The 23,962-nt window shown below is 52.8% G+C and overlaps 10 protein-coding genes and 1 non-coding gene across 11 annotated transcripts; 6 read left to right on the top strand and 5 right to left on the bottom strand.

Moving 5' to 3' along the window:
- Positions 1-472: 472 nt before the first annotated feature.
- Positions 473-2,254, bottom strand: P153DRAFT_279212 (uncharacterized protein; the record flags this gene model as incomplete). Its single annotated transcript, XM_033663003.1, has 1 exon — positions 473-2,254. One exon carries the CDS (start codon positions 2,252-2,254, stop codon positions 473-475), a length of 1,782 nt encoding a protein of 593 aa, XP_033529220.1.
- A 1,101-nt stretch (positions 2,255-3,355) lies between these two features.
- P153DRAFT_305639 (vacuolar sorting-associated protein-like protein) lies at positions 3,356-5,708 on the bottom strand. Its single transcript, XM_033664607.1, has 2 exons — positions 3,984-5,708; positions 3,356-3,935 (listed from the first exon to the last, which is right to left on the bottom strand). The coding sequence occupies exons 1-2, from the start codon at positions 5,310-5,312 to the stop codon at positions 3,414-3,416; spliced, it is 1,851 nt and encodes a 616-aa protein (XP_033529219.1). The 5' UTR covers positions 5,313-5,708; the 3' UTR covers positions 3,356-3,413.
- A 950-nt stretch (positions 5,709-6,658) lies between these two features.
- P153DRAFT_t6 lies at positions 6,659-6,746 on the top strand. Its single transcript has one exon. It is a non-coding gene; the product is annotated as a tRNA-Tyr (tRNA).
- Positions 6,747-7,209: 463 nt separating this feature from the next.
- On the top strand, positions 7,210-8,031 carry P153DRAFT_278487 (uncharacterized protein; the record flags this gene model as incomplete). Its single annotated transcript, XM_033662956.1, has 2 exons — positions 7,210-7,761; positions 7,822-8,031. 2 exons carry the CDS (start codon positions 7,210-7,212, stop codon positions 8,029-8,031), a joined length of 762 nt encoding a protein of 253 aa, XP_033529218.1.
- A 442-nt stretch (positions 8,032-8,473) lies between these two features.
- Positions 8,474-10,545, bottom strand: P153DRAFT_362558 (concanavalin A-like lectin/glucanase). Its single transcript, XM_033667163.1, has 4 exons — positions 10,355-10,545; positions 9,596-10,296; positions 8,950-9,538; positions 8,474-8,884 (listed from the first exon to the last, which is right to left on the bottom strand). The coding sequence occupies exons 2-4, from the start codon at positions 10,229-10,231 to the stop codon at positions 8,757-8,759; spliced, it is 1,353 nt and encodes a 450-aa protein (XP_033529217.1). The 5' UTR covers positions 10,232-10,296; positions 10,355-10,545; the 3' UTR covers positions 8,474-8,756.
- Positions 10,546-10,909: 364 nt separating this feature from the next.
- P153DRAFT_380643 (uncharacterized protein) lies at positions 10,910-11,963 on the top strand (the record flags this gene model as incomplete). The annotated part of the gene is made up of 3 exons (XM_033669945.1): positions 10,910-11,084; positions 11,152-11,576; positions 11,628-11,963. 3 exons carry the CDS (start codon positions 10,910-10,912, stop codon positions 11,961-11,963), a joined length of 936 nt encoding a protein of 311 aa, XP_033529216.1.
- Positions 11,964-12,222: 259 nt separating this feature from the next.
- P153DRAFT_392142 (prim-pol domain-containing protein) lies at positions 12,223-13,781 on the bottom strand (the record flags this gene model as incomplete). Its single annotated transcript, XM_033671128.1, has 2 exons — positions 12,223-13,477; positions 13,531-13,781. The coding sequence occupies 2 exons, from the start codon at positions 13,779-13,781 to the stop codon at positions 12,223-12,225; spliced, it is 1,506 nt and encodes a 501-aa protein (XP_033529215.1).
- A 162-nt stretch (positions 13,782-13,943) lies between these two features.
- Positions 13,944-15,575, top strand: P153DRAFT_329582 (DUF1917-domain-containing protein). Its single transcript, XM_033665395.1, has 4 exons — positions 13,944-14,108; positions 14,226-14,854; positions 14,905-15,164; positions 15,222-15,575. Exons 1-4 carry the CDS (start codon positions 14,030-14,032, stop codon positions 15,364-15,366), a joined length of 1,113 nt encoding a protein of 370 aa, XP_033529214.1. The 5' UTR covers positions 13,944-14,029; the 3' UTR covers positions 15,367-15,575.
- Positions 15,576-17,613: 2,038 nt separating this feature from the next.
- P153DRAFT_352759 (allantoinase) lies at positions 17,614-19,312 on the top strand (the record flags this gene model as incomplete). The annotated part of the gene is made up of 3 exons (XM_033666398.1): positions 17,614-18,144; positions 18,200-19,081; positions 19,139-19,312. 3 exons carry the CDS (start codon positions 17,614-17,616, stop codon positions 19,310-19,312), a joined length of 1,587 nt encoding a protein of 528 aa, XP_033529213.1.
- Positions 19,313-19,823: 511 nt separating this feature from the next.
- P153DRAFT_392139 (ubiquitin-domain-containing protein) lies at positions 19,824-20,519 on the bottom strand. The gene is made up of 3 exons (XM_033671127.1): positions 20,513-20,519; positions 20,362-20,461; positions 19,824-20,313 (listed from the first exon to the last, which is right to left on the bottom strand). Exons 2-3 carry the CDS (start codon positions 20,453-20,455, stop codon positions 19,943-19,945), a joined length of 465 nt encoding a protein of 154 aa, XP_033529212.1. The 5' UTR covers positions 20,456-20,461; positions 20,513-20,519; the 3' UTR covers positions 19,824-19,942.
- Positions 20,520-20,741: 222 nt separating this feature from the next.
- On the top strand, positions 20,742-23,560 carry P153DRAFT_305617 (uncharacterized protein). The gene is made up of 3 exons (XM_033664606.1): positions 20,742-20,993; positions 21,082-22,699; positions 22,749-23,560. Exons 2-3 carry the CDS (start codon positions 21,144-21,146, stop codon positions 23,167-23,169), a joined length of 1,977 nt encoding a protein of 658 aa, XP_033529211.1. The 5' UTR covers positions 20,742-20,993; positions 21,082-21,143; the 3' UTR covers positions 23,170-23,560.
- Positions 23,561-23,962: the final 402 nt, after the last annotated feature.

The raw sequence follows: 23,962 nt of genomic DNA, 5'->3' as shown, positions 1-23,962 counted from the left end.
GATGCTTTTGGGTGAAATTTGTAGGCGTGGTGTTGAACAACACATGAATTTGTCGAAGCGGTCTGTGAACACGAGGTTTAGCACCGCCACCCGCTTTGCTTTTCCACCTCTTCAACACCTTGCTTCTTGCTTCTATTCCCCAACTTCCACCGCTAAGTCCAGGGGTTCGTACTCTGAATCATAGGAATGGATGAAGGGTCAAATGTAATATTGGTTGACAGTCGTGAGAGTGCAGAAGAAAGTCTGTCGGAGATGAGATTCCAGATCCCCATCCATAGAACACGTTCCAAATCCGAATCATTCGTGATCAACCGGATTAAGGGACCTACGTTCGCCTATGCTACCTGCTCTGTGCTCCATGCTAAAACGCCTTGTATGCTCCAGATGTCCGCGAAAAAAATTGTCACAACTCCAACGTATCGTCATAATCTAGCCGTCTAAGCCAACAGTAATAATGTCCAGGGTCCTACTTCTACACTTCTCCAGCAAAAATGCTGCCACTGCCTACGCTTCCGCCAAGATCCCAGAAATTGCGGTTCGACCCAGCGCTCCGCTTACTCTTCTTGGTACTCTGACTCGCACAGCTCGAGTTGCTCCTCAGCTTCTGGTGCCGCAGACTACTCTGAGGGTTGAAATATGTACGGTATGTCGCGTCCTTCCGCCTCGTCTCCCTGATATTCGATGATGAGGACGACGTCGGGAGTCCACTACCCGTCGTCCTATTAACCAAAGGGTGGTTATGCCGAATAAAAGCCGCACGCCGAGCAGAAGATTCGCCTACGTCTGTACCAACCGCCGAAGCTGAGGCACTCGAGCTTCTCCTGGGCGGTGAAGAACCGGTGGATCCTCGGAAGCGGCTTAATAAGAAACTGAAGATCATGTTGATATCGAGATCACGCTCCCAATACTCTCGCTCACGTGCTAGGTCTTCGGCAATATTGGTGCTGCTCGTAGGAGGAGCATGGAATGATTCCACAGTGTTGGGTTCGGGTTCTTCCTCAATACCCCATAGGGATGCATCACTATAAACATGTGATGTTTGGCGGGCCGGGAAGGTTGGCGCAAACTGAGCCGAGGGCGGAGATGGAGCAGGTGTTTGGGCATCTGTCGGACGTGAGGATGCAACTTCGGTCGCGAGCGTAGGAGTCGTTGTGAAGGCTGCGTATGTCGGAATAGTTTGTGTGCGCTGATACGTGGAAAAAGCTCCGGGGTGTTCAGAAAGCTGGTGCACCAGGACACCAAGCTCTTGAGCCACTCGCTCCAGTAGTCTGGTCTGCCACATGTTATCCGAAAAGACTACCAGATCCTGTTGTGGTTTTGGCAGACCCGAGTCTACGGATGATCCAGCAGGCAACCCAGATTTTGGTGTTAGTGCTTCTTCAGGCAGTGTTTCGCCAAAGATGACGGACAGAGTGTCTTCGTCCAGCCCAATCAGGTCACGAATCACCCGCCTTGTTATCCGCTGCCAGATGGACATGTGCTCTGTACTCTCGTCTAAGGATTCACTTTGCGCGTCCAAGACAGCCTGAGCCGCCGGTAATGCTGCATTCCTCGTGTCTGGCTGGGTGATATTTGCGCGACTCCGTGCAGCACCGACGATGCTCATTCTTCTCCTGCGCCGAGTCTGCTTCTCTACCTCCTCTAGCAACGCCTTACTTTGCTCCAACCGCCATCTTTCAATACGCTGCCGTCGTTCTTGCTCTTGGTTGACCTCTTCCGTCTCGTCAAGTGTAGTGAAGTGTCTCTGCAAGCTGGACCTCCGTCGGCCAAGTCGTCTCCGCGGTAAATGTCGCTCAAACTGCCAAATGTTCTCTTCCATAGTCGCGTCTGGTTGGAACGTGCCCAGCCCGTCATGGGTTGGGAGTACTGTCTGGTTGCTTTCCTGTAGTCTGCTTGCTGGTGCACCAGATTCAGAAGGCTCGTGGAAGGCGCGTAGCCCATCGTCTAAGCTATCCAGCTCCTCCTCCTCTGTGTCGAGAAATGTTCCGTCGTTGCCGTGTTGGTCTGACCGAGCAGCAGTGTCAAGCGACCCAAATTCACTGAACCGCGACAGACCGGCTGTTCGCTCGGTCGTGGTGGTCTGTGTGCGAGCGGTAGTCGAAGGTGCTGCTGGCGAGAAGAGAACCCACTCCTCGGACGCGTCGAGAGGTCGTTTTAGGTGCTGTGAGCTGGTTGCGGCTTCGGTAACGGGCTCTGGCGCGGGAAGAGAGATCTGCCGCGAGCTTTGGGGGCGCTGTTGCTGTCGAAAAGCCATTTTCGGGTGAGGTTGGGTTGGATATCGAGGTATGGGAGGGGGCAGGGCAGACACGTCGTCCAGTACGTCAGGCACAGGTGATGGTGGCCAGACGCGAGGTTGGGCTACGGTCAAGAACCGCTTAGGAGACCCAGATGATTGGGGATGAGATGCACACGTCGCAACAACCACAGCGATTCTTATCGACTCTAAGACTTCATGTCTCCACGCGACAGTGTGGGCTTTGGCGGTGTATTGGGCGGGGACTGATGTTGACGTGAAGATCACACGCTAACGCGAATCAAGCTTGTGAAGATCAGGCGGCGCAAATCGCGGAACAGCAACGGTGGCGGGAAGACGTTACGGGAAGTTAACACGTCGGCGAAAGGGTATTCCCAGCATGTAAAATGGAAGAATTATCGTTCGAGGTGTTGAGGGTTAGAGTTGATGTCGTGGACCTTGACTCTGTTCATGGAGTGATGTTGACCATTGCTGCGATATCGATAAGATAGGGGAGCTTAGTCGACAGAAGCGGCGACCGTGCCAACCCCGCGCCATCGTGCTTCTACACCATGATGACGAGCAGAACTAGGCAAAGACTATCTCAAGTGTTCCTCTGACTCAAGCCCGAGAAGCACCATCTCTTGTGCTACTGTGCGTTGCCGGGGAATCTCGCGCGAGACGTCACCACATCGAGTAGCAATGCGACGACACTGCCTTTAGCAACCTCAACGTCTCCAGGACCTGCGGCGCGCCACGTCGAGCTGATCTACTGGAACTTGTTCCCTGCAGGGCGCATGTCCTGCTACCTATTTTCTCATACACGGGCCGCCAGCCTGATGGCTTGATGTGCAAGCCACCAGTGCCTAATTCTGACCAATCAAGACTCACTGTCTACATCACTTTTACTTACAGGTTTCATCTGCCACATATGCAGGCTAGGATTTGTATGGATAACTTGGTAGGCTCATATTTGAACAAGCCTGCTGACGCGCAAGGCTGCATTACTTTGTTCTTTGATGATAGTCTTTGTCGTCGGCATAATTTCACGTCGACCGAGTTGCTCTTTGTCGTTGGTTTACGTATTATCAACATCACATCATATTCACAAAACTAGCCTGCATGCATCTGCCATGTCAACGCCTCAGAGTACCAGTAGAATGAGCTCGCATTAATCGTCTTAGATAACATTTTCATCCTTACCTTTCCATGATGCAAAGTCATAATCAACACCAAACACACGTCGGGCATCCTCCTCACTCATCTCCTCGCCTTCGCCGATGATGGGGTATTCCTTAACAGGAGGCACGCGCTTTTCACCGAGCCACCTCTTTATGACACACTCCCCACTCCCTATACAAATCGTTTGGCGTCCCAAATTCTTGAACCGCGGGCCTAGGGGTCCGTTCACATAATGATACTGGCCCAGGAATCGGTATTGTCGTGGGTCGCTCAGTGGATAAAATTTGTCACCCCAGTGGCCCCCAAAATAGAACCAATTAACAGGAACATTCGGACTGAGTGTTGAAGGCACAATGTGGTCGCTTTTGTAGTCATACGTAAAGGAGTACATGTTTTGGACAGGATCCCATAGTGGACCGCGGTCGGTAACGTCGTGCAGTATGCCGCCTGGCAGGGCGTATGGGTGAACGCCTGGTGTGGCGTACATGGCGTGGGTTCCAATGGCAGAATAACTGACAGGCTATCGAATGTTAGCGTCTAGCACTTTCAACAAAGAAACAACACTCACCCGTTTGCCAATTTTTTCCACGGCGTCCCAGGTGTACGCCGATCCAGCAGCGTGTTCACTATAGTACACAGCCTTTGGAACGCCGTTCTGGAAACGAACCGCAGTGTGCTCCCAATCGCCAACATGATTGCCAAAGCGCACGTTGAAGACGGTGGGGCCAAGGTTATAACTGTAAAAGAAGAACCAGAATGCATCCACAACACCATCGTCTTTGGGTACAACAATAAGTACTGCAGGCGCATCGCTCTTACCGCCTACAACCTTCTTGCCCATCAACCTGCGACGCTGAGTTTGCAAAATCTCTTCGTCCTCCTCTTCAATCTGACCCTCCCGATGACCATCCCTCTTCCAATTAGCATCCTTGTCTCTTCGGTTCGGAGGATTTGGTATGTTGACCTCTCCCCCTAGCCATTCTGGGTAGTCCTCGACATTATCGTCACTCTGCAGGTACACAAAACGTCCCCATCTATTGAGATCGGCGAGATTCGATAGGTTCGGATGATCATCTACAGCTTGGAGGGCAGTATAATTCAGGTGAGGCGTGGTGTGGATCAGATGGTCCTGCATGTCGCATGGCCAGTATTGTTCGCCGGAATAAAGGTGAACGAGAGGCGCATGTTTCAAGACGTATTTAGGTATATCGTTCTCCTCCTGTCCCGTCAAGTCGTCAAACGGGTTCTGAGCACTGACCCAGAAGTCATGGAGGTCTATCTTAGCATCCTCCGTTTCCGCTGAAGAGTTATGTGTCTTGGACTTGGTGATCCACTGTGCCCTGTCCAGACGGGGTACATCGCAGAGTCCGAACCAGGTACAGACTTTACGTTCTACCCAGGATTGTGATGAGGTGACCCACGTCAACTCTTCCGGACGATCTGGAGGCGGTGTAACTCGTTCGGAGTTTACTTTTTGGTATAGATCGGAAAAGGCGCGAAGACTGAAGAGAGTTCCTGCAGCTGCCACGATGGCGGGTGTTTTACTCTTCGATTTGGTTTCTGACAGAAGTTCTAACACCTCCTTGTTCTTACTGGGGGTATGTTCTTGGTTGAATGGTCGCTCATTTGAAGTATGGGCTGTAGGGATGGCGATAGTAGGTATGGCATGTTCCCGAGAGGCGTCCAGCACAACGTCTGGTGCCCTGGCGGGTTGAGACGAATATGTTGCTACTGTAGGGTATTCAGGCAGATCGAGTGAAGAGAGCGATGGCGGTGTATGTGATGACGGCAAGAATGCCAGGAGTGGCGCCTGCACGCCACCATTCTGGAAGAAGGGAATGAGAGGCACTGATGAGTTAGCAGAAAGTCCGATTGCTGGGATTGAAACCAAAATCATAAGATGACAAGCTCACTACCGGTTTGCTGGAGTCAATCAAGGTCGTTGTTGAACTTTTGAATATCCATAGAGAATACCGTCTACAGGAAGGAACGCGCGGCTTTGAACGGCCAACGCCACGATAACATTGATAAACATAGAAACTGCACGCAGAGTTTGAATTTTACCAACGAAGCTCAGCTCAAGCTCGAAGGTGCACGCAGAAATAACAGAGAACTTATAGCGATTTGACATGGCCATGATCAGGGTTGTTGTTGCCAAACAAGTACGGAACCTCACTTACTGGTTACGCCTCAACAGGCAGAATCCGACAGCAGTTTTCCGCGATAAATGGTAGATGGTAGCACTGGGGACAGAACTCAACGACTCAAGAATCGCGACGGAACAGGTTGAAGCGTAAGTGAGGAATCGAGCCAGAAGCCAGAGCGCGTAGGCGGGATAGCAACATCCGGTCCGAGGCTTGCTGACGTCGTATGACGCTAACCCGCAAAGCATGCGGCTCCAGGCGGGGGCGTTTCGCCTAGCCGATGCAAGGGATCTTCCAACCCATCAACATTGAGGTAACTGTAATAAACTCGAAGATTATCAAGCAAAATCAATTAACAATTGAATAGATTTCCATTTTTCCTTCGTCTTCTTTTCCATGCGTAATGTCGGCTTGCCAAGATATCATGACATCCTCGAAAGCCGATTTCGTCAACCAACTCCAGCCAGTCACCAGCTGAGGTTCTGATCAGTCTTGCACGATTTCTACCACACTGTGGTATCTCCTGGACGTTTTCTCGAATTCGCACGCGCACGGGCAGATACCAACGAATTAGGGGGTCTGCTTTGGTATCTAGAGCCAATCGCAGTCGCTCCCTGGCCTTGGTACACTTGAGAGAACATCTAGGGGATACCATAGTACCTCCAACAACTTGGAAGTTAGCGATCATACCAATCGAAGACACTACTCTGTCCGAAACCACCCTGTTCCGATCTGCATTCTCGGAATATCTACCACTAGAGCAAAAAGACAACTATTCCTGCCTCCAGATCGATCTTTCTTCCGTAATTTGACATGAAAGAAGTCATGAGCTGGTACAAAGGCAATGCTACCATTCCTCTCGCACCACAAAACCAGAAATTCTATGTGGCATACTAATCTCCCTAGTTGATCCTTGTGCTCCACCAAATCAGCTCACCGGCTCAGCTCAACGTCCCCATCACAACCCAAGTGGGCCACGAGCGTACTAGTCGCCTGTTGTCAGTACAACGCCCTTCAACCACTCGGTTACAGCGATCTTTCTTACTTGATGAGTCTCAAAACCCGCAATTTTTCCATCCAAGGTTGTCCAAGACAACAGCTCCCCTTGGTGTAGTTGGTTCATCACGTTCGACTGTAATTGCATATTTGTAATCGAAAGGTCCCTGGTTCGATTCCGGGAGGGGAGATGAACCGCCTTCTTTTTTGGAAGATTTGGCTACTTGGGTTTGTGTGTGCCGTGGTAATATCAGCGGGCGGGGCTCTAGCGGGGTCGTGGCGTTGGCAATATTGATCCTTAGTTTTTCCCATCTCACTGACTTTTGCACAACATGATTACACTCGAATGTACAAACTACGCCGAGAGGAGTTACGCAAGGTTGGGTTGTAGTGTGAGGGAAGGCATTAAATTGAAAATGTGGTTTTGATGTGGAATAGGACTTCAACGATCACCACCAATCAAGGCAGAATACGCTGGGCAACGCAACACATCTTGCAATTATCAACCGTACAATGCAAAACTAGCTGGAATCCGACACTTCCTCTATCCCCACGTGCACGTAACAAGACACCCAGTGCAAATCTCCAAATACCACGCTCACTGATCTTCATCTCACCTCCCGTACCACTCACCAACATACCCACCCACACACCATGAGCACCACCGACTCGGACGACTGGGAATACGAGTACTCGACAGACGAAACAGAAACCTTCTACATCCCCATCGACCTCTCCAACGTGCCCAAAGCCCAAGTACCATTCAACCTCGACCGCCGACCAGGCCACCCCACAATCCTAAAGAGCAGACTGCGCGCCCTCAACGCCACGCGCGGGCAGCCCATCAACCAATCCCTCGACGCCTCGGACACAGCGACTACAACGCTGGGCGAAGTGCAGGTCGTGGGCCTGCACACGGCGAACCCGCTGGTTATGTATAATGGCCAGTTGCTGAGCTGCCGGTGGACGGCTACCGTGGGGACGGATATGTTCTTTGTGAAGCCCGAGGGGGATGCGGAGGGTGTGGAGCCGGCGTTGCGGTCGCTCCCCGCTGTTGATTTGCTGGCGCTGGGCTCGGCGAAATTGGTTGCGAAGGTTGCGAGACTGCAGCCTCGCGATGAGCTGTTCGATGATGCTGCGGATTCGCGTCCGGAGCCTGGTGTTGATGCGGAGATGGAAGGCACGGCGCCTTCGACTTCTGCTCCTGTTTCAATTGCGCCCGTCCAGTCTGAACCTGAACACGAACACCAACACGTTGTGCCCGAGAGCGTACAACCTCCCCCAGCGAGTTTCCTAGCGCGATTAAACCAAGCGAAGATCAAGAGGGGCGAAACGGCGCTTCTGGCTATCACCCAAGCTTCCGATGGCAGCTTGCATTTAGTCGTCTCGAGCGCCGACGCAGAAGTACCTACTGGGGACGAAACCTCAACCTCAACGCCAGCGGCGGGCGACGTTGTCATGGGTGGGACGACGTGAGGGGTGACGACGTGTCTTTCCTTTGATGGGTAGACTGCGTTGGGATTCAGATCAGTAGCATGGTCTGGCTTGATGGTATGAGGTATGAGGAGAGATCGGGATATTACCGTGTTATTGGGTTCGTGGCATGTGAAATCGTAGACCAGTTCCTTCTCCCACGTTTCTGGGATTCCGGTTCCATGGCAATGGTAGCGGTTAGGGATGACCTACGCACAACAGCTACAAGCACAAAATGCTGTGTATTCTGGTACAAGCAACATGGAAGCCGAGTTACAAGCGGAAGAACATCAACCGCAAAGCTGGCCGTTCGACAGTGGGGGTTATAAAACGACCGTGGGACGGTGATGGTACATCGGTAGAGAGATTACTCAAGCGAACGAACGAATGGATGAATGAATGACCATGTGCTGGTTCTCAGTGACTTCCAAGACTTCGATTGAGTGGCCAAGTTATGTTTCATCACTAATTGGTAGATAGTATTTCCGTCTTTATATCCAGCAGAAGACCCTGTTCTTTTGCGAACCAAGGAAGCTCTATTCGTTGCATTGCGTCGCGCCTCTCCAACGCATCTCCATCTGCCAACTATTCTTCCAGGACGCCACAAATGCTGATAAACAGACAGAGGATAAGATGAGACGAAACGAAACGGAATAATACAATGCGAGACCCAGCTCGCCCGCGACTTCACTAAATAAACGGCACCATCACCCCCAGGAGAAAACACTTCATAGGTACTTTTTCGGCGCGCCGTTCCTCCTCTTCTTGTACACGATATACGCTCCTGTAACCATGATCTGCACCGCAATAGCAATGAAGAGGAACGCCGTCATGCTCGGTTTGTGACCCGCAGCAACTACCCTCACGTCAGCAACCTATCATCTCTCCAACCCACGACACCGAAAAGGAAGGGGGACTTACTACTCGCCATAGCCAGCGGCATACTCGCAGTCAATCCCTGATGCGAATTTTCAATCGAGCGATGCACCTGGCTCAACGCATCTTTAAAGTCCTTGCTCTCGAGATCGCGCAGGATCTGCATAGTCGTGCGGTCAATCTTCTCCATATTGCGGATCGCCGCCCCGGAGCGGTCGTCCATGGGCGCCTGGCGGCGCAGCATCTCGTCCCAGCGCTTTGCGTTTTCTTGGTTGCTTTTCTCGAGGAGGTCGAAGAGGGCGTCGACGCGGTGGCTCATGCTCTGCACGCGGTTGTGCAGGTCGGCAAACTGGTCTTCTTGCGATTTGATGTTGCTGGCGAGCACGTCTTGGAGCATCTGCGGGATGTTGGCTTGGGAGCCCGAGGAGCGCGTTTGCTGCTGTGCTTGGGCGTCGCGCTGTTCTTGGATGTTTTGCTTGGGCCTGTTGTCTGGGGGTGGGTAGCGTTGGCGGTTTGGCTCCTCGCGCGTGTGCGAGTTCGTGGTGGAGACGATGAACTTGTGGACTTCGAACGAGTCTGGGTTTTCGGCGGAAGAGGCGCTGATGCCGAAGAAGTAGTTGTCGGGCAGCTTGACCTGTAGGTGTTGTTAGCATAGTTCGGCATGGTTTAGTTTGCGGGGGATGGAGCATACCTTGTCGGTCTTGAAGCAAGATGCGCCGTCAATCGTAACCTCGAGGAAGCCCTCCGCATGGTGCAGCTTGACTGTGCTCAGAACCCCGCGGTTCCTGTATGCATAGTCGCACTTGCCAAAAGCCAGCGTGTCTGGGTCTTGGTGCGACTTGAGGTCGATTGTGCCGTCATTAAGGAACCCGCGCACCGAGCCGCCATGCCCCTCATACTGGTCGATGACCAAGACCAGGCCGTCGAACTTGGGCGCCGTGTACAGGCTGTTGGGCGTCTGCTGGGCTTGCGACTCCTTGACATACCAGAGCTGCAGGTTGCCCCCGCCGCGCTCCATGCCCGTCGCGCGGAAGTCCAGCTCGGCGGTCCAGTCGCCAGAGTGGTGTAGCGCGTCCTCAGCCCATAGCGAACCGCGCTTGCCGCCTGGGTAGGGGGGCGTGAGGATGACGCGATCCGAGAGGACCTGGGGCGCGAACTCGTCCTTGCCCTGGACGTTCCAGTGCGGAATGTGGCGCATGTCGGGGGAGATATAGACGCCATCCTTGTTCCCGAAGCTGAGCGTGTCTATTGTGTATTGCGCGCGCGCTACCGAGAGGGCGAGGGACGACCAAGCTGCAGTGCGGAGGGTTTGCGCGGTCAAATACATGGTGATGGCGGGGGGTGGTCGTGGGTTCGCACGGCTGCGTATAGGAGAGTGGAAAGGAGAATGGTCTGAGACACCGTCAGTCTATTGGTGCCGGCCATGTCTGCGTGTCCACGAAGAGCATACATGGACTTTTCTAGAAAGCAGCGCCGCCCGCGTCGTTTGCCCAAGACAGCACAGTACGCGCCAGTCGCAAGAGTGCCGTGGCGTGAAAAGGAGGAGAGCGATTGGGTATCTTGGAAGAATAGCAACAGAAAGAAAAGATGCCACCAGCTGGGCAGACGTGGGCGTGGATTGTCAAGTGCACTGTCGGAGCTTGCCAGTGTGGCCAGCTGTGCTCAAACACGATATGCGACATCATAGGCGTGCACCGTGCACACTGCCTTGCTGCACGCACTCTAGCCACCCAACGTCGGAGGCGTGCAGACGAGGCCAGGCAGACGGCAGCAAGACAACCAATGGCCTGAACATTGTCTGGCCCCGAATCGCGCGGCACTGCCAGACACGACGCGTTGGGAAGCAGCCCTGCGCCGTCTTGGCGGGTGAGTGGGTGTAATGCGCCGGCGAATGACAGGCGCCGACATTTTCTCGACGATATCATCACACCCGTCTCCGCCCTCATCGCCGCCCGCACGTCTACCACGCCCGCCCCGCGCCCATCCACCACGCCATACCGCCAACATGTCTGCACCGGACCCCAAGGAAGCCTGGAGCCGCCTGCAGAACGAGCTTGCAAAGAGGTCCTCGCGATTCGGAGGCGCAGGCGGCGGCCCGCCCAAGGGCCTCGGAGGCGGCGTTGCGGGCCTGGTGCTGCTGGGAGGCGGCATCTGGCTGGCCAACAATGCCCTGTTCAACGGTGCGTGCATCCCAGCGCCGACACAGCTGCCCCCCGCTGCTACAATGCAGAGCTGACATGCGCGCAGTCGACGGTGGCCACCGCGCAATCAAATACACCCGCCTCGGCGGCGTTCAGAAGGAAATCTACAGCGAGGGAACCCACTTCCGCCTCCCGTGGCTCGAGACGCCCATCACCTACGACGTGCGCGCCAAGCCGAGGAACGTCGCCTCGCTCACGGGCACAAAGGACCTGCAGATGGTCAACATCACCTGCCGTGTGCTGTCGAGGCCGCGGGTCGAGGCCCTGCCGCAGATCTACCGCACTCTGGGCACGGACTACGACGAGCGCGTGCTGCCCTCCATCGTGAACGAGGTCCTGAAAAGCGTCGTCGCCCAGTTCAACGCGAGCCAGTTGATCACGCAGCGTGAGAACGTCAGTCGGCTGGTGCGGGACAACCTGGTGAGGAGAGCGGCGAGATTCAACATCATGCTGGACGACGTGTCGCTGACAGTACGTAACCCCTCTCGCCCCAGACTGATCGCCCAGACTAACGCCACCTAGCACCTCGCCTTCTCCCCCGAGTTCACCGCCGCCGTCGAAGCCAAGCAGGTCGCCCAGCAAGAAGCACAGCGCGCCGCCTTCGTCGTCGACAAGGCCCGCCAGGAGAAGCAGGCCACCGTCGTCCGCGCCCAGGGTGAGGCCCGATCCGCCGAGCTGATTGGTGACGCCATCAAGAAGTCGAGGTCCTACGTCGACCTGAGGGAGTTTGAAAACGCGAGGAACATTGCCCAGATCCTGCAAACGTCGTCGAACAAGGTCTACCTCGACTCGAGCGGCCTGGGTCTGAACATCTCCCAAACCACATCGGACAAGGAGCAGAGGGCGTCACGTAAATAAATGGATCAACGATTTTACTGTGGGAAATGGAGCCGTGGAAATGGAACCGTGAAAAGGATGGAGGCTGAACAGCGAAAATGGTGCGAGCTGAACTAGGTGTAACAATCATGACTGTGTATAATTACGTTTGAGCAAAGCGAGGTGCAAGCGTGCAGTACGTAGCTTTCCACTCTTGTCTTATATATGAAGAACTTTGAGACTCATCGTGGCCTCGAACATCCCAACCCCATCTATCCAACCAATCATCCTCAAGTCGATTTCAAAACTCCATTGCATCAGTCCCCTCCTCCCTCTCCCTCTCCCGCTTGATAGGCTTCTCCTCCTCGAGCAACGCCGCAACAAACCGCCTAAACGTCTCAACATACGGCTTCAGGCTCGTCTTCTCCCAATCCTGCACCTTCTTCTCCCCCTCCTCACCCTGCCACTCGTCAATCTCCGCCAGCAGCTGCGTCACAGTCGGCACGCCGAGCGGGTCAAACTCCTCGACGCGCCGCGTGTCAATAGGCACACAGACGCGGCCCGTACCAGGATGTATGACGAACGGACTTTTGAGCAAATGGTTTAGTTTCTTGGAGACCTCTGCGTCGAGGCGCGGGTACGTGTATTCGAGGACGATATCCTGTTTTGCCTCGAGGAGGTCTCTGGAGGACTTTGACAGGGCGCCGGATTTGGCAAGGGCGTCGATGTCGCTCCATTTCGAGGCGCTGGGGCGCTGAGGCGACGAGTCCCATTTCTTCTGCAGGGCGGCGCGGAGCGTGGCGTCGGGGAGGAGGTTGAGGAGGTGGGCTGCTTTTTCGTCCGTGGCCCAGGGGTCTTGCTCGGCGAGGATGGAGGTTTGGAAGTGCTCTTTTAGGATGTTGAGGCTGCGCTCGATGTGGGGGTGGAGGGGGCGGCGGGCGTTTACTTTCTTGCCGCCTTGGTCGCCGCCCTTGAGGAGCTCGAGGTAGCCTGCGATGGCGCGGCGCTTCTGGTCGTCCATTTCTCGCGCCCGCTTGTCGCATACCCAGGCGTGGGCGCCGCGGCGACCCGAGTACACCCATAGGATGTGTTTGAAGCCGAAGTCGTCGCGTAATGCTACGTCGACGACTTTTATCGCCATAGTGATGAATGCCCAGCATTTGTGGCAGATGCTAGCGCCTGTGCAGCATGTTCTGATGTCGTCGTAATCTGTCATGTCGATATCGAAGACGAGCTCTTTCATCAATGGCCGGAAGGCGCTGGCTTTTCGCAGTGTTTTGCGGTCGCGCGGGTTTGTGCTGTACATGGGTCCGATTTCGAAACGTGAGGGCAGCATTTGCACACATTGTTTCCGTAGGACATCGGCTGAGGGAAAGGATTGGTAGCGTAGGTATGCGTCGTTGGGGAGCGTGAAGGCGAATTCGCGGTGCTTGAAGTCATTGGAAGGCGTTGCGGAGTGGTTTAGCCATTGAAAGAGGTATCGGAAGGGGAAGAGGCGTTGATAGAAGGCGCGCATGATCTCGGGGTCTGAAAAGGAAGACTTGGGTGTGATCTTACTGTTCGTCGTCAGTTATTGTGCCTATCTGAGGCGATGTTGAATGCGCATTACAATGGCGCTGGTTGCGAGGGCTCCTCCTCAGTTTTAACGCCTGGTGCGCTTGACCCAAACTCCTCGTCTGAGTCCTCATCGTCGAATAGTTCGTCCAAGTTTACTTTGGCCAGCTCTGTTGTGGGTGCATTTGATACGTCCTCCATGGCGATGTCCTGTGTTTCTGGCTCCGTTTTAACCGGATCGACCTGCGACATTGGCCCGGAGGACTCGTCCGCAGACATTGATTCCGGTGTGACTGAATGTGGCATTTTGGGACTCATGCGATCGGCTTTTGCGCGTGCTTGTGGAACTGTGGTGGTGTTCAAGGGTGGACTGGGGAAGTCGCGTCCTAGCGCGTCTTTTCGCGTAAAGTGGCCAACCCCTGCAACTCCAGCAATCGTTCTTACTCTGTTGGGAAGGACTGCCTGCGTCGTCATCGGACCGTGAGATAACCATGTTTCAACCTCACCTTCGCTGTTCCTGAAGGGCATGAATTTGATACAATTGATAGTTCACGATGCACAACAAGGTGGACGAGGATGAGCAGAATATGGTACCTGGAGACGGATGGATCTCGGAAGATTCAAGCTTCTACGGTGAGTATTGAGTACCACCGCTAAGCACCATCATTTTTGGGAAGAAAGTCGCATGACGGGCAATGCCCTGTCAACTTACACTCTCATTTCAAGCTAACCATTTCTAATGTGATTCAGGTGATGAAGATGAACAAGAGCGCCAACAATCCCTCTGTCAAGGCTTCACCCACAAGTCTTTCTGGTCTACACATGACAGTGATCTGAATGCCATCACAAGCCCTGTTAGAACTCGAAGAATCATCAATGCTGCCCCAGACTCAAATACTTTCACGCCTAGCAAACCTAGTGGCTCTTTTCCACTTGACCGAAAATCGATGGAAGCAGATCGACTTGCAAGATTAGGGAGCAAACGCAAGCGCGACTTACCATCAGAGCAGCCATCACAAGCACTTGAGCAATTCAATCCTCGGCAAGGTTGCTCTGATTCATGGCAGCTAGGCGAAGCTGTGGATGACTTTGTCCGACGGCTTCCACCTCTCACGACCTCGATTTCAACTTGCGACTGGATATGGGCTGCAAATCCGCATCGTGATCCGCAAGACAAACCCAACTATCCACGAGTGGCTGACTTCAAAGAACGCGGGTCTAGTCTACTCGAACAGTCCCTCAAAGTACGACGTGATACCCAAAACAACAACGCAGGAACGGCGAAAGGAGCGGTGACTCGACGTCTCAACCAGGAAAGCAAGACTCTCCAACAAAACCTCACTGAACTTGCGGTGGAGACTGGTGTTCTTTCGGGAAAGGTAAACATACTGTCTTTGGCCACTACTCCTAAGCATGCTAATAGATGTAGTGGATGTTGTTCCTCAAGCTCGAGGATATCACCAGAGTGTGGAAGAAAATAGTCGATGCCGTGATCAACAATCGTTTGGGCCCCATAGTCAAGATTGCCCCCGAAGATGGCAATCCTGATGAACGACTAGTATGTATCTATACAAGAGACTTTCGACAGGAAGAAGATGTGCTTCGTGTGCTTCGTGTGCTTCAAGAGCTTGTCGCAATGGGTCTCACCGGGTCTGGAAAACCACTGTACTATAAGTCAGACGCGTACACGTATGCATAACTCCCTCTCCTGACGAGACACACACTAACTTTGTCCTCCCGACTCAGACATCTAGATATATATTCTCGCACCGCCACGGAATACGGACTGCAAGCGAGTCTGTACAATAGTTCGAAGATGTTAGCTGAAGCCCGACTTCCAAAATCGACATCAATGCCGCCAAAGAAGCAGTCGAAGCTCACAAAGTTCTAATGATTGCTTGATGAGAACGTCATCATGGTTATGAGATAAGCCAGGTATTCGAGAGAAGGATGCTTCGCAGCGTGAAGATAGATCGCAGATATCAGGTTTGTATCAAAAAGAGCTATCTGGAGTAGTGATCCGTACCCGACCTACCATTTAACTAATCATATGTATTTATTCACGTCCCTCGGCTTCTTGCAAGTAAATCATCACAAGATTACCTCAACGTTTGATCGTGTCGTCTTCCAGCTAAGATATTTGCAGCCGTTATTTCCATAGTATAATTGTCGACATCTAGGGAACTCACAACTCTACCTGGAGGTCATTCGTGGTATGGGGTCCAAATCTCGAGTCAACGCAATCTGCCTGTCGAAAGCTTTCTGTCAGAATTCATACTTTCACACGCAGCCTCTTATGAAAGGGCAGCGGGCAGAGCACTTGAAATACGGATGGCTCGGGGCGTAAACCGGTTTTTATAGACCCGATTTCTCAGGACGGGAGGTCAGCCCTGACACCGGGGACTCACATTTGACAAGACGCCTTCTACGAAAACAAGATCCATTTCAGCAAACAGCACCGTGCTGAGGCAGGATCTCGATGCCTTGTGGAATGCTCTGCAACGTAATGGATATACTCTTCCAGCGTCACACCGCATAGTAGAATTACGACCAAATTACGATGTGATTACCAAAGACGCAACGAAAAGGCAACGGTAGCCCTGACCATGCAGGTGTTCTACTCGGCACACGCAGCTCCACAACGTACTGGTGGAGTGTTTGACCGTCATTTGTTCTCTGGCAGGACCGAGTGACGCTACTGGCGACTACAGGCGAATTGACATTCCATTACTCGATCGTAAAAAACCCTGACCCGCTTCAGTTCGCCGATGACGTTCTGCAAACTTTAGGGGCTTTGTACGACATCGGATGAGCCCGATGGAAGAGTCAAATTCCACCTCGCCAGACACTTTTTTGGTCGCGTTTCGTAGGAGCGGTGGTCTGTGGTGATGACTTGGTCTTGAATCTCACCGACAGCAATTCTGCGCGCCTCTCAATCCGCAACTCAGCAGATCGTTCGACAGTGGGTGCAACTTATATTCGGCCAGCTCCGGCGATGATGGAATTCCACGTGTCGCACCTACGTTGTTAGTAGGCGGGAGAAAACCAGCGAGCGGTGCGGTGGCTCGGGGGTCACTATTGCTCCGATTTTCATCGAGTAATAGTAATCGACCTGTTGAGATGTACGCTGACAACTCCTTAGCTTCTCCGGCAACTTTGGCGTTGGTTACGTATACGATTCGGAGGCACAATCCCGTTCGCTAACAAGGCAGGTATCTCAATGTCAAGAAGATGAGGAAGAACGGTCAAGCAAAGACACAAATCGTGAATCGCGACTCTGTAAGCACCACGGGTGTCAGTTGGCTTAAATTGCGGACATGACGTTGGTCATTGGGTCTGCGCTAGCCTCTTGTATGCTGATCAAGCGGGTTCCACCCACAACAAGATTGCGGAGCCGCCCTTGCGTCTTCTTATCAGTACTCAACCTCCACAATCATGCAGGGTCCACCGATCAACAGAAGTCAAACAGAGAGCACTCACAGCAGCTTGTGACTGTGTTTAGCTGGGTTAGGAACAAAATCCCTCAAATCTTAGAAGACTACAACACATTTCTGTATTCAACTCTGCAGAACCCAAACAATCGTCATGGAAAGAAGCTACGGCAGCGACCGGTTCGGGCGCACTTACGCCGGGTTACGGGATCGAAGGTGAGACGCAGGCTAAGGTGGCTTGATAAACTCACAAATCACTCGATAGCATCGAGTAAACCGGCGGTGGAACATAGGTCCTGACGCTACCCACGCTTTTCTGGGGGTTCGATCTGAAATCACAACTGGCCCCGGTAGCAATCGACTTCGTGTAGATAAGGACCGCTGTACCCCAGGTTTGGGCGTTTCTAGACACTTGTACCTGAGCACAACGTCTCTCTGTGTTCTAAAAGCAATCCAATTCAAAAAGTGGTTCCGTGTCTTTCAATTCTACTTTCCTCTTTGAACATCTGGCCGTATACGAGCCTTATCAACGCTTATCTTTACATATCCCACCCCAGCCAGACAGCATACATATCACCTTCCCCGCGTCAGCCGACATCGCTATTTATATATAACTGTAAGGGAATCTTAGTCGGAGTGGAAGAGCATTAGGATCTTTACTTCTTCTTCAACCATCTTTCATTGAGGCTCTCATATACTTCGTCAAAATGGCTCCACACGCGACTACTCCTCCCCCACCGCCTCATAGCCTGCCCTTACAGCCTATCACTGTCCTAGCTTCCTCAAGAGCAGTGGTTGCTGGCCGGTTGACTGCAGCTACCATCGTTGTATCAAGCGTTACGGGGAAAATCACTGCCATATTCCGCTCGGTTCTACCTGCGACGGACTTCCCCGAGGGTACACCATACACCGACTACTCCCCTCATCTTCTGCTACCCGGTCTTGTCGATGCCCATGTACATCTCAACGAGCCTGGTCGGACAGAATGGGAAGGCTTCTGGACTGGCACCCGAGCCGCTGCTTTTGGTGGCGTGACCACTGTGATCGACATGCCACTGAACGCTATTCCTCCTACGACGACTGTGGAGAACCTGAAGATCAAGATCGAGGCTTCCAAGGGGAAGTGCTGGGTTGATGTTGGCTTCTATGGCGGTGTCATTCCTGGGAACGCTGGCGACCTGAAGGGCTTAGTCAAGGAGGGTGTTCGTGGCTTCAAGGGCTTCTTGTGTGATAGTGGTGTATGTGTTGACCCAGTCAGCTGAAGGAAGCTTAATGATACTAACACTTCAACAGGTTGACGAGTTCCCTGCAGTCTCATCCCTGGATATCGCGCAAGCTCTCCTTGAGCTCAAGGACGCGCCAACCACTCTGATGTTCCACGCCGAGATGATTCCACCTATTTCGGACTCTGTTGGCGACCTCATCCAAAAGTCTGAACCACCGCTCGCCCCGAAAGGTCCTCTGACGGCTTACTCAACGTTCTTGGAGTCACGACCACCGACCTTCGAAACATGTGCTGTTGCTGAGATTCTCTCCCTTGCACATCTCGCCCCGGAACTGCAACTTCACATTGTCCACCTCTCCGCCATCGAAGCCATCCCCATGCTCCGTAAAGCACGTGCAAGCGGCATCAAAATCACCGCCGAGACATGTTTCCACTACCTAGCACTCGCCTCTGAAGGCATCGAGGAGGGTGATACACGCCACAAGTGCTGCCCACCGATCCGCTCCCAATGCAACCAAGACGGACTCTGGGAGGAACTCCTGCAAGACGAAGGCGACGGCGTCATCCAAACCGTTGTATCGGACCATTCACCATGCACACCAGAGATCAAGCTTCTCCCCGCCCATCTCTCGAACGAGAAGCCATCCACACACAAGGAAGACCACTCACAAGATTGCGACTCTTGCGACTCTTCTGAGGCGCAAACAGAAAAGCCAAAGGAGATGGGCGACTTCTTCAGCGCATGGGGCGGCATCTCGAGTGTCGGTCTTGGCCTCCCAATCCTGTGGACCGAAGGCACAAAGCGCAACGAGAACTTCAGCATCGAGGAGATTGTGCGCTGGTGCTGCAAGAACACAGCGAAGCAGATTGGTCTAGAAAAGACCAAAGGCGATCTCGGTGTCGGCTTCGATGGTGATATCGTTGTTTTCGACGACACAGCTGAATTCATGGTACGTGTATTCGTTCCTATCTACTGGTGGCGAGAAGCAGAGACTAATGCAAAACAGGTCGAACCGAGCACCATGCTCTTCCGCAACAAGGTCTCGCCCTACCAGAATAAGACCCTCAAGGGTGTTGTGCGCGAGACTTGGCTTCGTGGTCAGCGCATCTTTTCGCGCGAAGAAGGATTTACTGAGAAGACTGGCCCAAGCGGCAAGCTGCTGCTTGAGCCGAGGAAGTAGAGCGTCACATACGTGAATGATGCCAGAGTTCCTTTTTGAGTTGTTGGTCGTCTAATTTGCTGTTCAACATGCATGCATTATATCATGGGCATAGATGGTGTTTTTGTAAAATTGTTCGCAATTATACCGCCGAGCAGCGTATGAGCTTCGTAGAGTAAATTCGAACTACTATCAAGTGGAGCTGTCGTACACAAACAGCGCGTACTTGAAAATTTACTGATGCTACATGTGGACACAAATCTTGTTCCAGTTGATCAATGCAATCTTGATGTCATCGGTTCGGCAAGTGCACTCAATAGCGCCGGTCCCAGCTGCATTGTTGTCATCCGTTGCGTGGTTACCATCCTCTGCCTATGGCGATCAGGCGCTTAACGTGTTTCGAGCTTGCTTTGCTTTTAGGACTACTATAGGTTGGAGATTACATGTCTAGCTTTACAGCACGTACCAACAGCGATCACATGGTAAAAGATTTGGCACAAGTGGAATCACATCACAAAATGGTCAAAGCATGAGTGACAAGTCGTTGATCAGATTCATTCGATAGCCGACATTTGGTGAAACCTATTTAGTCCTCCCATATTTGCCATGATGCCGTAACTCGTGTCGATCGTGATGTGCACTCGGATGCGCTTATTTAGCCTCGTCGAAGACGTAGGTCAGGTGGCAACGGCCGCAGTACTGGCGGTTGTGCATGGCGGCCATGAAGACACCAGCACCGCACTCGGGCTGCGGGCACTCCCTGCGAAGGCGCTCGATCTTGCCATCGCCGTCGACCTTGTAGTACTTGAGGACAGCGAGCTTGGTCTTCTTCCTCTTGTGCTTGATCTTCTTGGGGGTGGTGTAGACCTTCTTCTTCCTCTTCTTGCCTCCACCACGGAGACGCAGCACGAGATGGAGGGTCGACTCCTTCTGGATGTTGTAGTCCGAAAGGGTGCGGCCGTCCTCAAGTTGCTTTCCGGCGAAGATAAGACGCTGCTGGTCCGGGGGAATTCCCTCCTTGTCTGCGCGCTGTTAGATGTGGAAGCTGGGAGGCGGCGCAAGCCACGTACCCTGAATCTTGGACTTCACATTGTCGATGGTATCCGAAGACTCCACCTCGAGGGTGATAGTCTTACCCGTGAGGGTCTTGACGAAGATCTGCATGGCGGCCTGGGTAGCTGTTAGCAGGGCGCCGGGTCGACGGTGTGGTGCTGCGCTCACCTAGACAACCGGGGTGTCTTCCTCAGTCGTCGGTTGCAGAAGTTGATGAAGGAGAAGTCTTGCGAGGCGCCGCCTAACATAATTCGAGTGTGGGCTTGGCAGAGCATGACTCAGCAGCCGAAAAGTGGCGTGGCAGTAGCGTCATCGATGGAGCTGACAGGGGTCTGTGCTGGTGGCACCTGCGTTGCCTCCGCAACCGCTCAGACGTTTGTTGTGATCTACCCGGAAGAGCACTTGTACAGCGTCATCTCCACCTCTTTGCATTCCTCAAAGAGCACCATTCATCTTCATCCCCACAATTCCAAACAAACCCATTGTTTAGCACTTCGCTGGTAGCAAACTCAAAGCACCAAACCGGACACACATTTACACAGGCTTCCGCCTTAACTTACTCGAGACAGGCTACTGGGAGACTGCATCTGTACTGAGGAGACCATAAGGATACTAACTGCCCGGCGGAGCGCCGCTTGCCTTGCGTGAGGTAAGTCAACACAACCATCTCAGAGCCATCTTGTCGAACATTCGCAAGTACAATGGAATACACACGTCAGCTGCTAACACACCGCTAGTTCCGGACCATACAGGATATCCATCCTCGGAAAACACCCACCGGACTCGACCTGCATACAAAATGCTGTCCACAAATTCGCCCTCTGGCATCCAGCGACGACGAGCCATGCATCGCCGCCAAAACTCGACACCCAGTGCATATGAGGCGCCTACTATACGACCACTGCCTGCTACTAACCCCCAACAGCGACGACACAACCGGACTGGCATGAGCTTGGATCTCCGGGGCTTGAACCTAGACTCGATCCGTGCTCATAGCTCAGGCCCATCCACCGGACCAAGATACCCAGGACCCTTCGACACACCATCCTTCAGGCAGGATGCCAACACCGTAAGTAATACTAACCTAGGACAATACCCACAGCACTCTATGCAAGTAGCGCAGACGTACAGCCAGCCCCAGCCGGGCCACCAGGACTCCTTCTTGCGATCCCCAGTACAGACCTCTCTCCCAATACCGCAGACTCCTCGACGGATACAGCGCGCGCAGTCTCCCCAGCAGCCTCCCGTCCCCTCCTCACTCCCACCCACAGAACAACAACTGAAAGATCTCCATGAGCACATACAGTCGGTGTACGGCTCATGTGGGCAAGTCTTCATCAACATCCTCCCAACACCAAGTGCGACACCTCAAAAACCAGCGCAATTACCAAGTCATGAAGCTCTCAATGTAGCTTCTCTGCCAGCAAATTTTACTGATTTGACAGACATCAATCTCGAGCCAACATCGAGTGCCATGACTTTCGACTTTGAGCACCCAGACGTCGACTTGGGTTACGAATCCTCCTCATATTACACCTCTGACGCCGTGTCACCGTCGTCCCCCTGCTCTCCAGACCAAAAGACAATGCAAACATTCCTCGAGGGCATCGCAGAGCACCCATCGCAAGAAATGTTCTTCTCGCAAGCTCCACCTATGCTCCCGCAATCTGACAACTCAATGTTGCTCAACGGCCTACCTCTGTCTGATGGATCGATGGACCAAAACACGACTTTTGACGACCTCGAAGTCGACGCAAGTCTCGAGTTCACCGGCATTGCACCAGAAGAAGTACAACGATACATCAGCGAACAGAACGCAGTGACCAACAAATGGACATGTCTCTTCCAAGATTGTGGCAAGGTTTTCGGCAGGAGAGAGAACATCCGCTCGCACGTGCAGACCCACCTCGGGGACAGACAGTACAAGTGCAACGGGTGTGGAAAGTGCTTTGTTCGTCAACACGACCTCAAGCGTCATGCAAAGATCCATTCCGGAAACAAGCCCTACAAGTGCCCTTGCGGCGCAGGGTTTGCCCGACAAGACGCTCTCACCCGACACCGACAACGCGGCATGTGTGTCGGCGGTTTTGCCGATGCAGTTCGCAGGCAAGCAAAGCGTGGCCGGCCCAAGAAGAATCGACCAGATATGGAACAGCGAACAGATAAATCCAGCAGGACACGACAAGCACTAGCTTCCAACACTTCATCTGTCTCTGCAAGCTCACCCTACTCTGATGCTCGATCGCCATCACCATTTGACGCGTATGAGCCCACGCAACCTCACAGCCTCCCAGAACTGCTTTCCCGCACAAGTAGCTACAACGATCAGATCACCTCATCATCAGATGCATTCGGGTTAGTACTCTTCAGACTCATGACTCCTCTTCGCTAATCACAACTACAGTTTATCAAGCCCCTTTGACGAAGGTGCTCACCGTACAACCTCAAGCTTTGCATCATCGTCGTCTTACGTAGGCGACATTACATCTATGAATCTTCTCCAGCAGCTATCCCAAGACAAGCACACGCCTCCGATGTCACCCGTCGACCTTGAGTCACATCTGTCAGGGCCGGCAAACGTGTTAGGCACACCATTCCAGCCTACTTCGTTGAAGGCCTCGTCCAGCCCGTCGCAGCTGTCAGTTCAGTCTCAACAATTTACAACTCCACCTACATCCCCCGTGGATGTCAAAGATGATCTTGACGAGTTGTTCAACACACCACCCGAGAACTCATGCTCGCAATTCGAACTCGAGATGAAAGCGATGGGCGAATTCACTTCGATGGATTCTGCCTCGTACGACTTCCTTGACTTCACTGTGTAAAGACACAACACTAACTTGGCAATGCTGTATAATATGGAAGGTTTAACGAACGTAATGATTGATGTATCATCATCTGATAATTGGATAGGCTCGGTTATGACTGGGCAGGAACTGGACTGGTCTCGTCCGCATTGTACATGGAAATTCTGGGCTTACGACAGAATGATATTTGGTTTTTGGGGGTCTTATTCTAAGTGGCCGCAGCGCGCATACCCACTCTTTGTTTTTTGGCAAGCGACGTTGAATGGCAAGGCGTATACGGTTGGAAACTTTTGCTTGTAATGCCTGACTACGGGCTTTGATAGCCATGGTAGTCATGGGCGATACGTCGCCATGAGATTACTACGCTCTGGTACAACACAGACGATATATATATTCTGTCGTTGAACTCGTATCCCTATGCTTCTTTCTGGAGTGATCTGTACGTCTGTCGTAGCTAGGTGGGTTCTCGGGCTCGAGTATGGTACGTGAAGTGCTGTAGTTGATAATTAGGTGGGCAAGACGAGAAAAGACATTATCGGATTCATCGTGATAGACGACGATCGACTTGTTAACCGACAGAATGGAAGTCGACTTTTTCTTTTCTTCGAGTTTGGAAAAATGTAGAGTAGCATCATGACCGAGACCTTGGACGATATAGGCAAAGGGAGGTCGCGTGAGAAATTGAGTCATTGATGTGTGTTTGCTTGGCCACTTACTCATTCAGCTACTTTGTTTCATTTATTTCTTTGATGCCCACATCTAAGTTCCTGTGCCTTCCCACTCAACTCTCTCTCTCGATAGCAGTGCGGGA

Source organism: Dothidotthia symphoricarpi, assembly GCF_010015815.1.
Source record: "Dothidotthia symphoricarpi CBS 119687 unplaced genomic scaffold P153scaffold_1, whole genome shotgun sequence".
NCBI lineage: Eukaryota > Fungi > Ascomycota > Dothideomycetes > Pleosporales > Dothidotthiaceae > Dothidotthia > Dothidotthia symphoricarpi.
The sequence above is the reverse complement of the archived record's forward strand: the minus strand, read 5'-3'. Positions and strand labels throughout refer to the sequence as shown.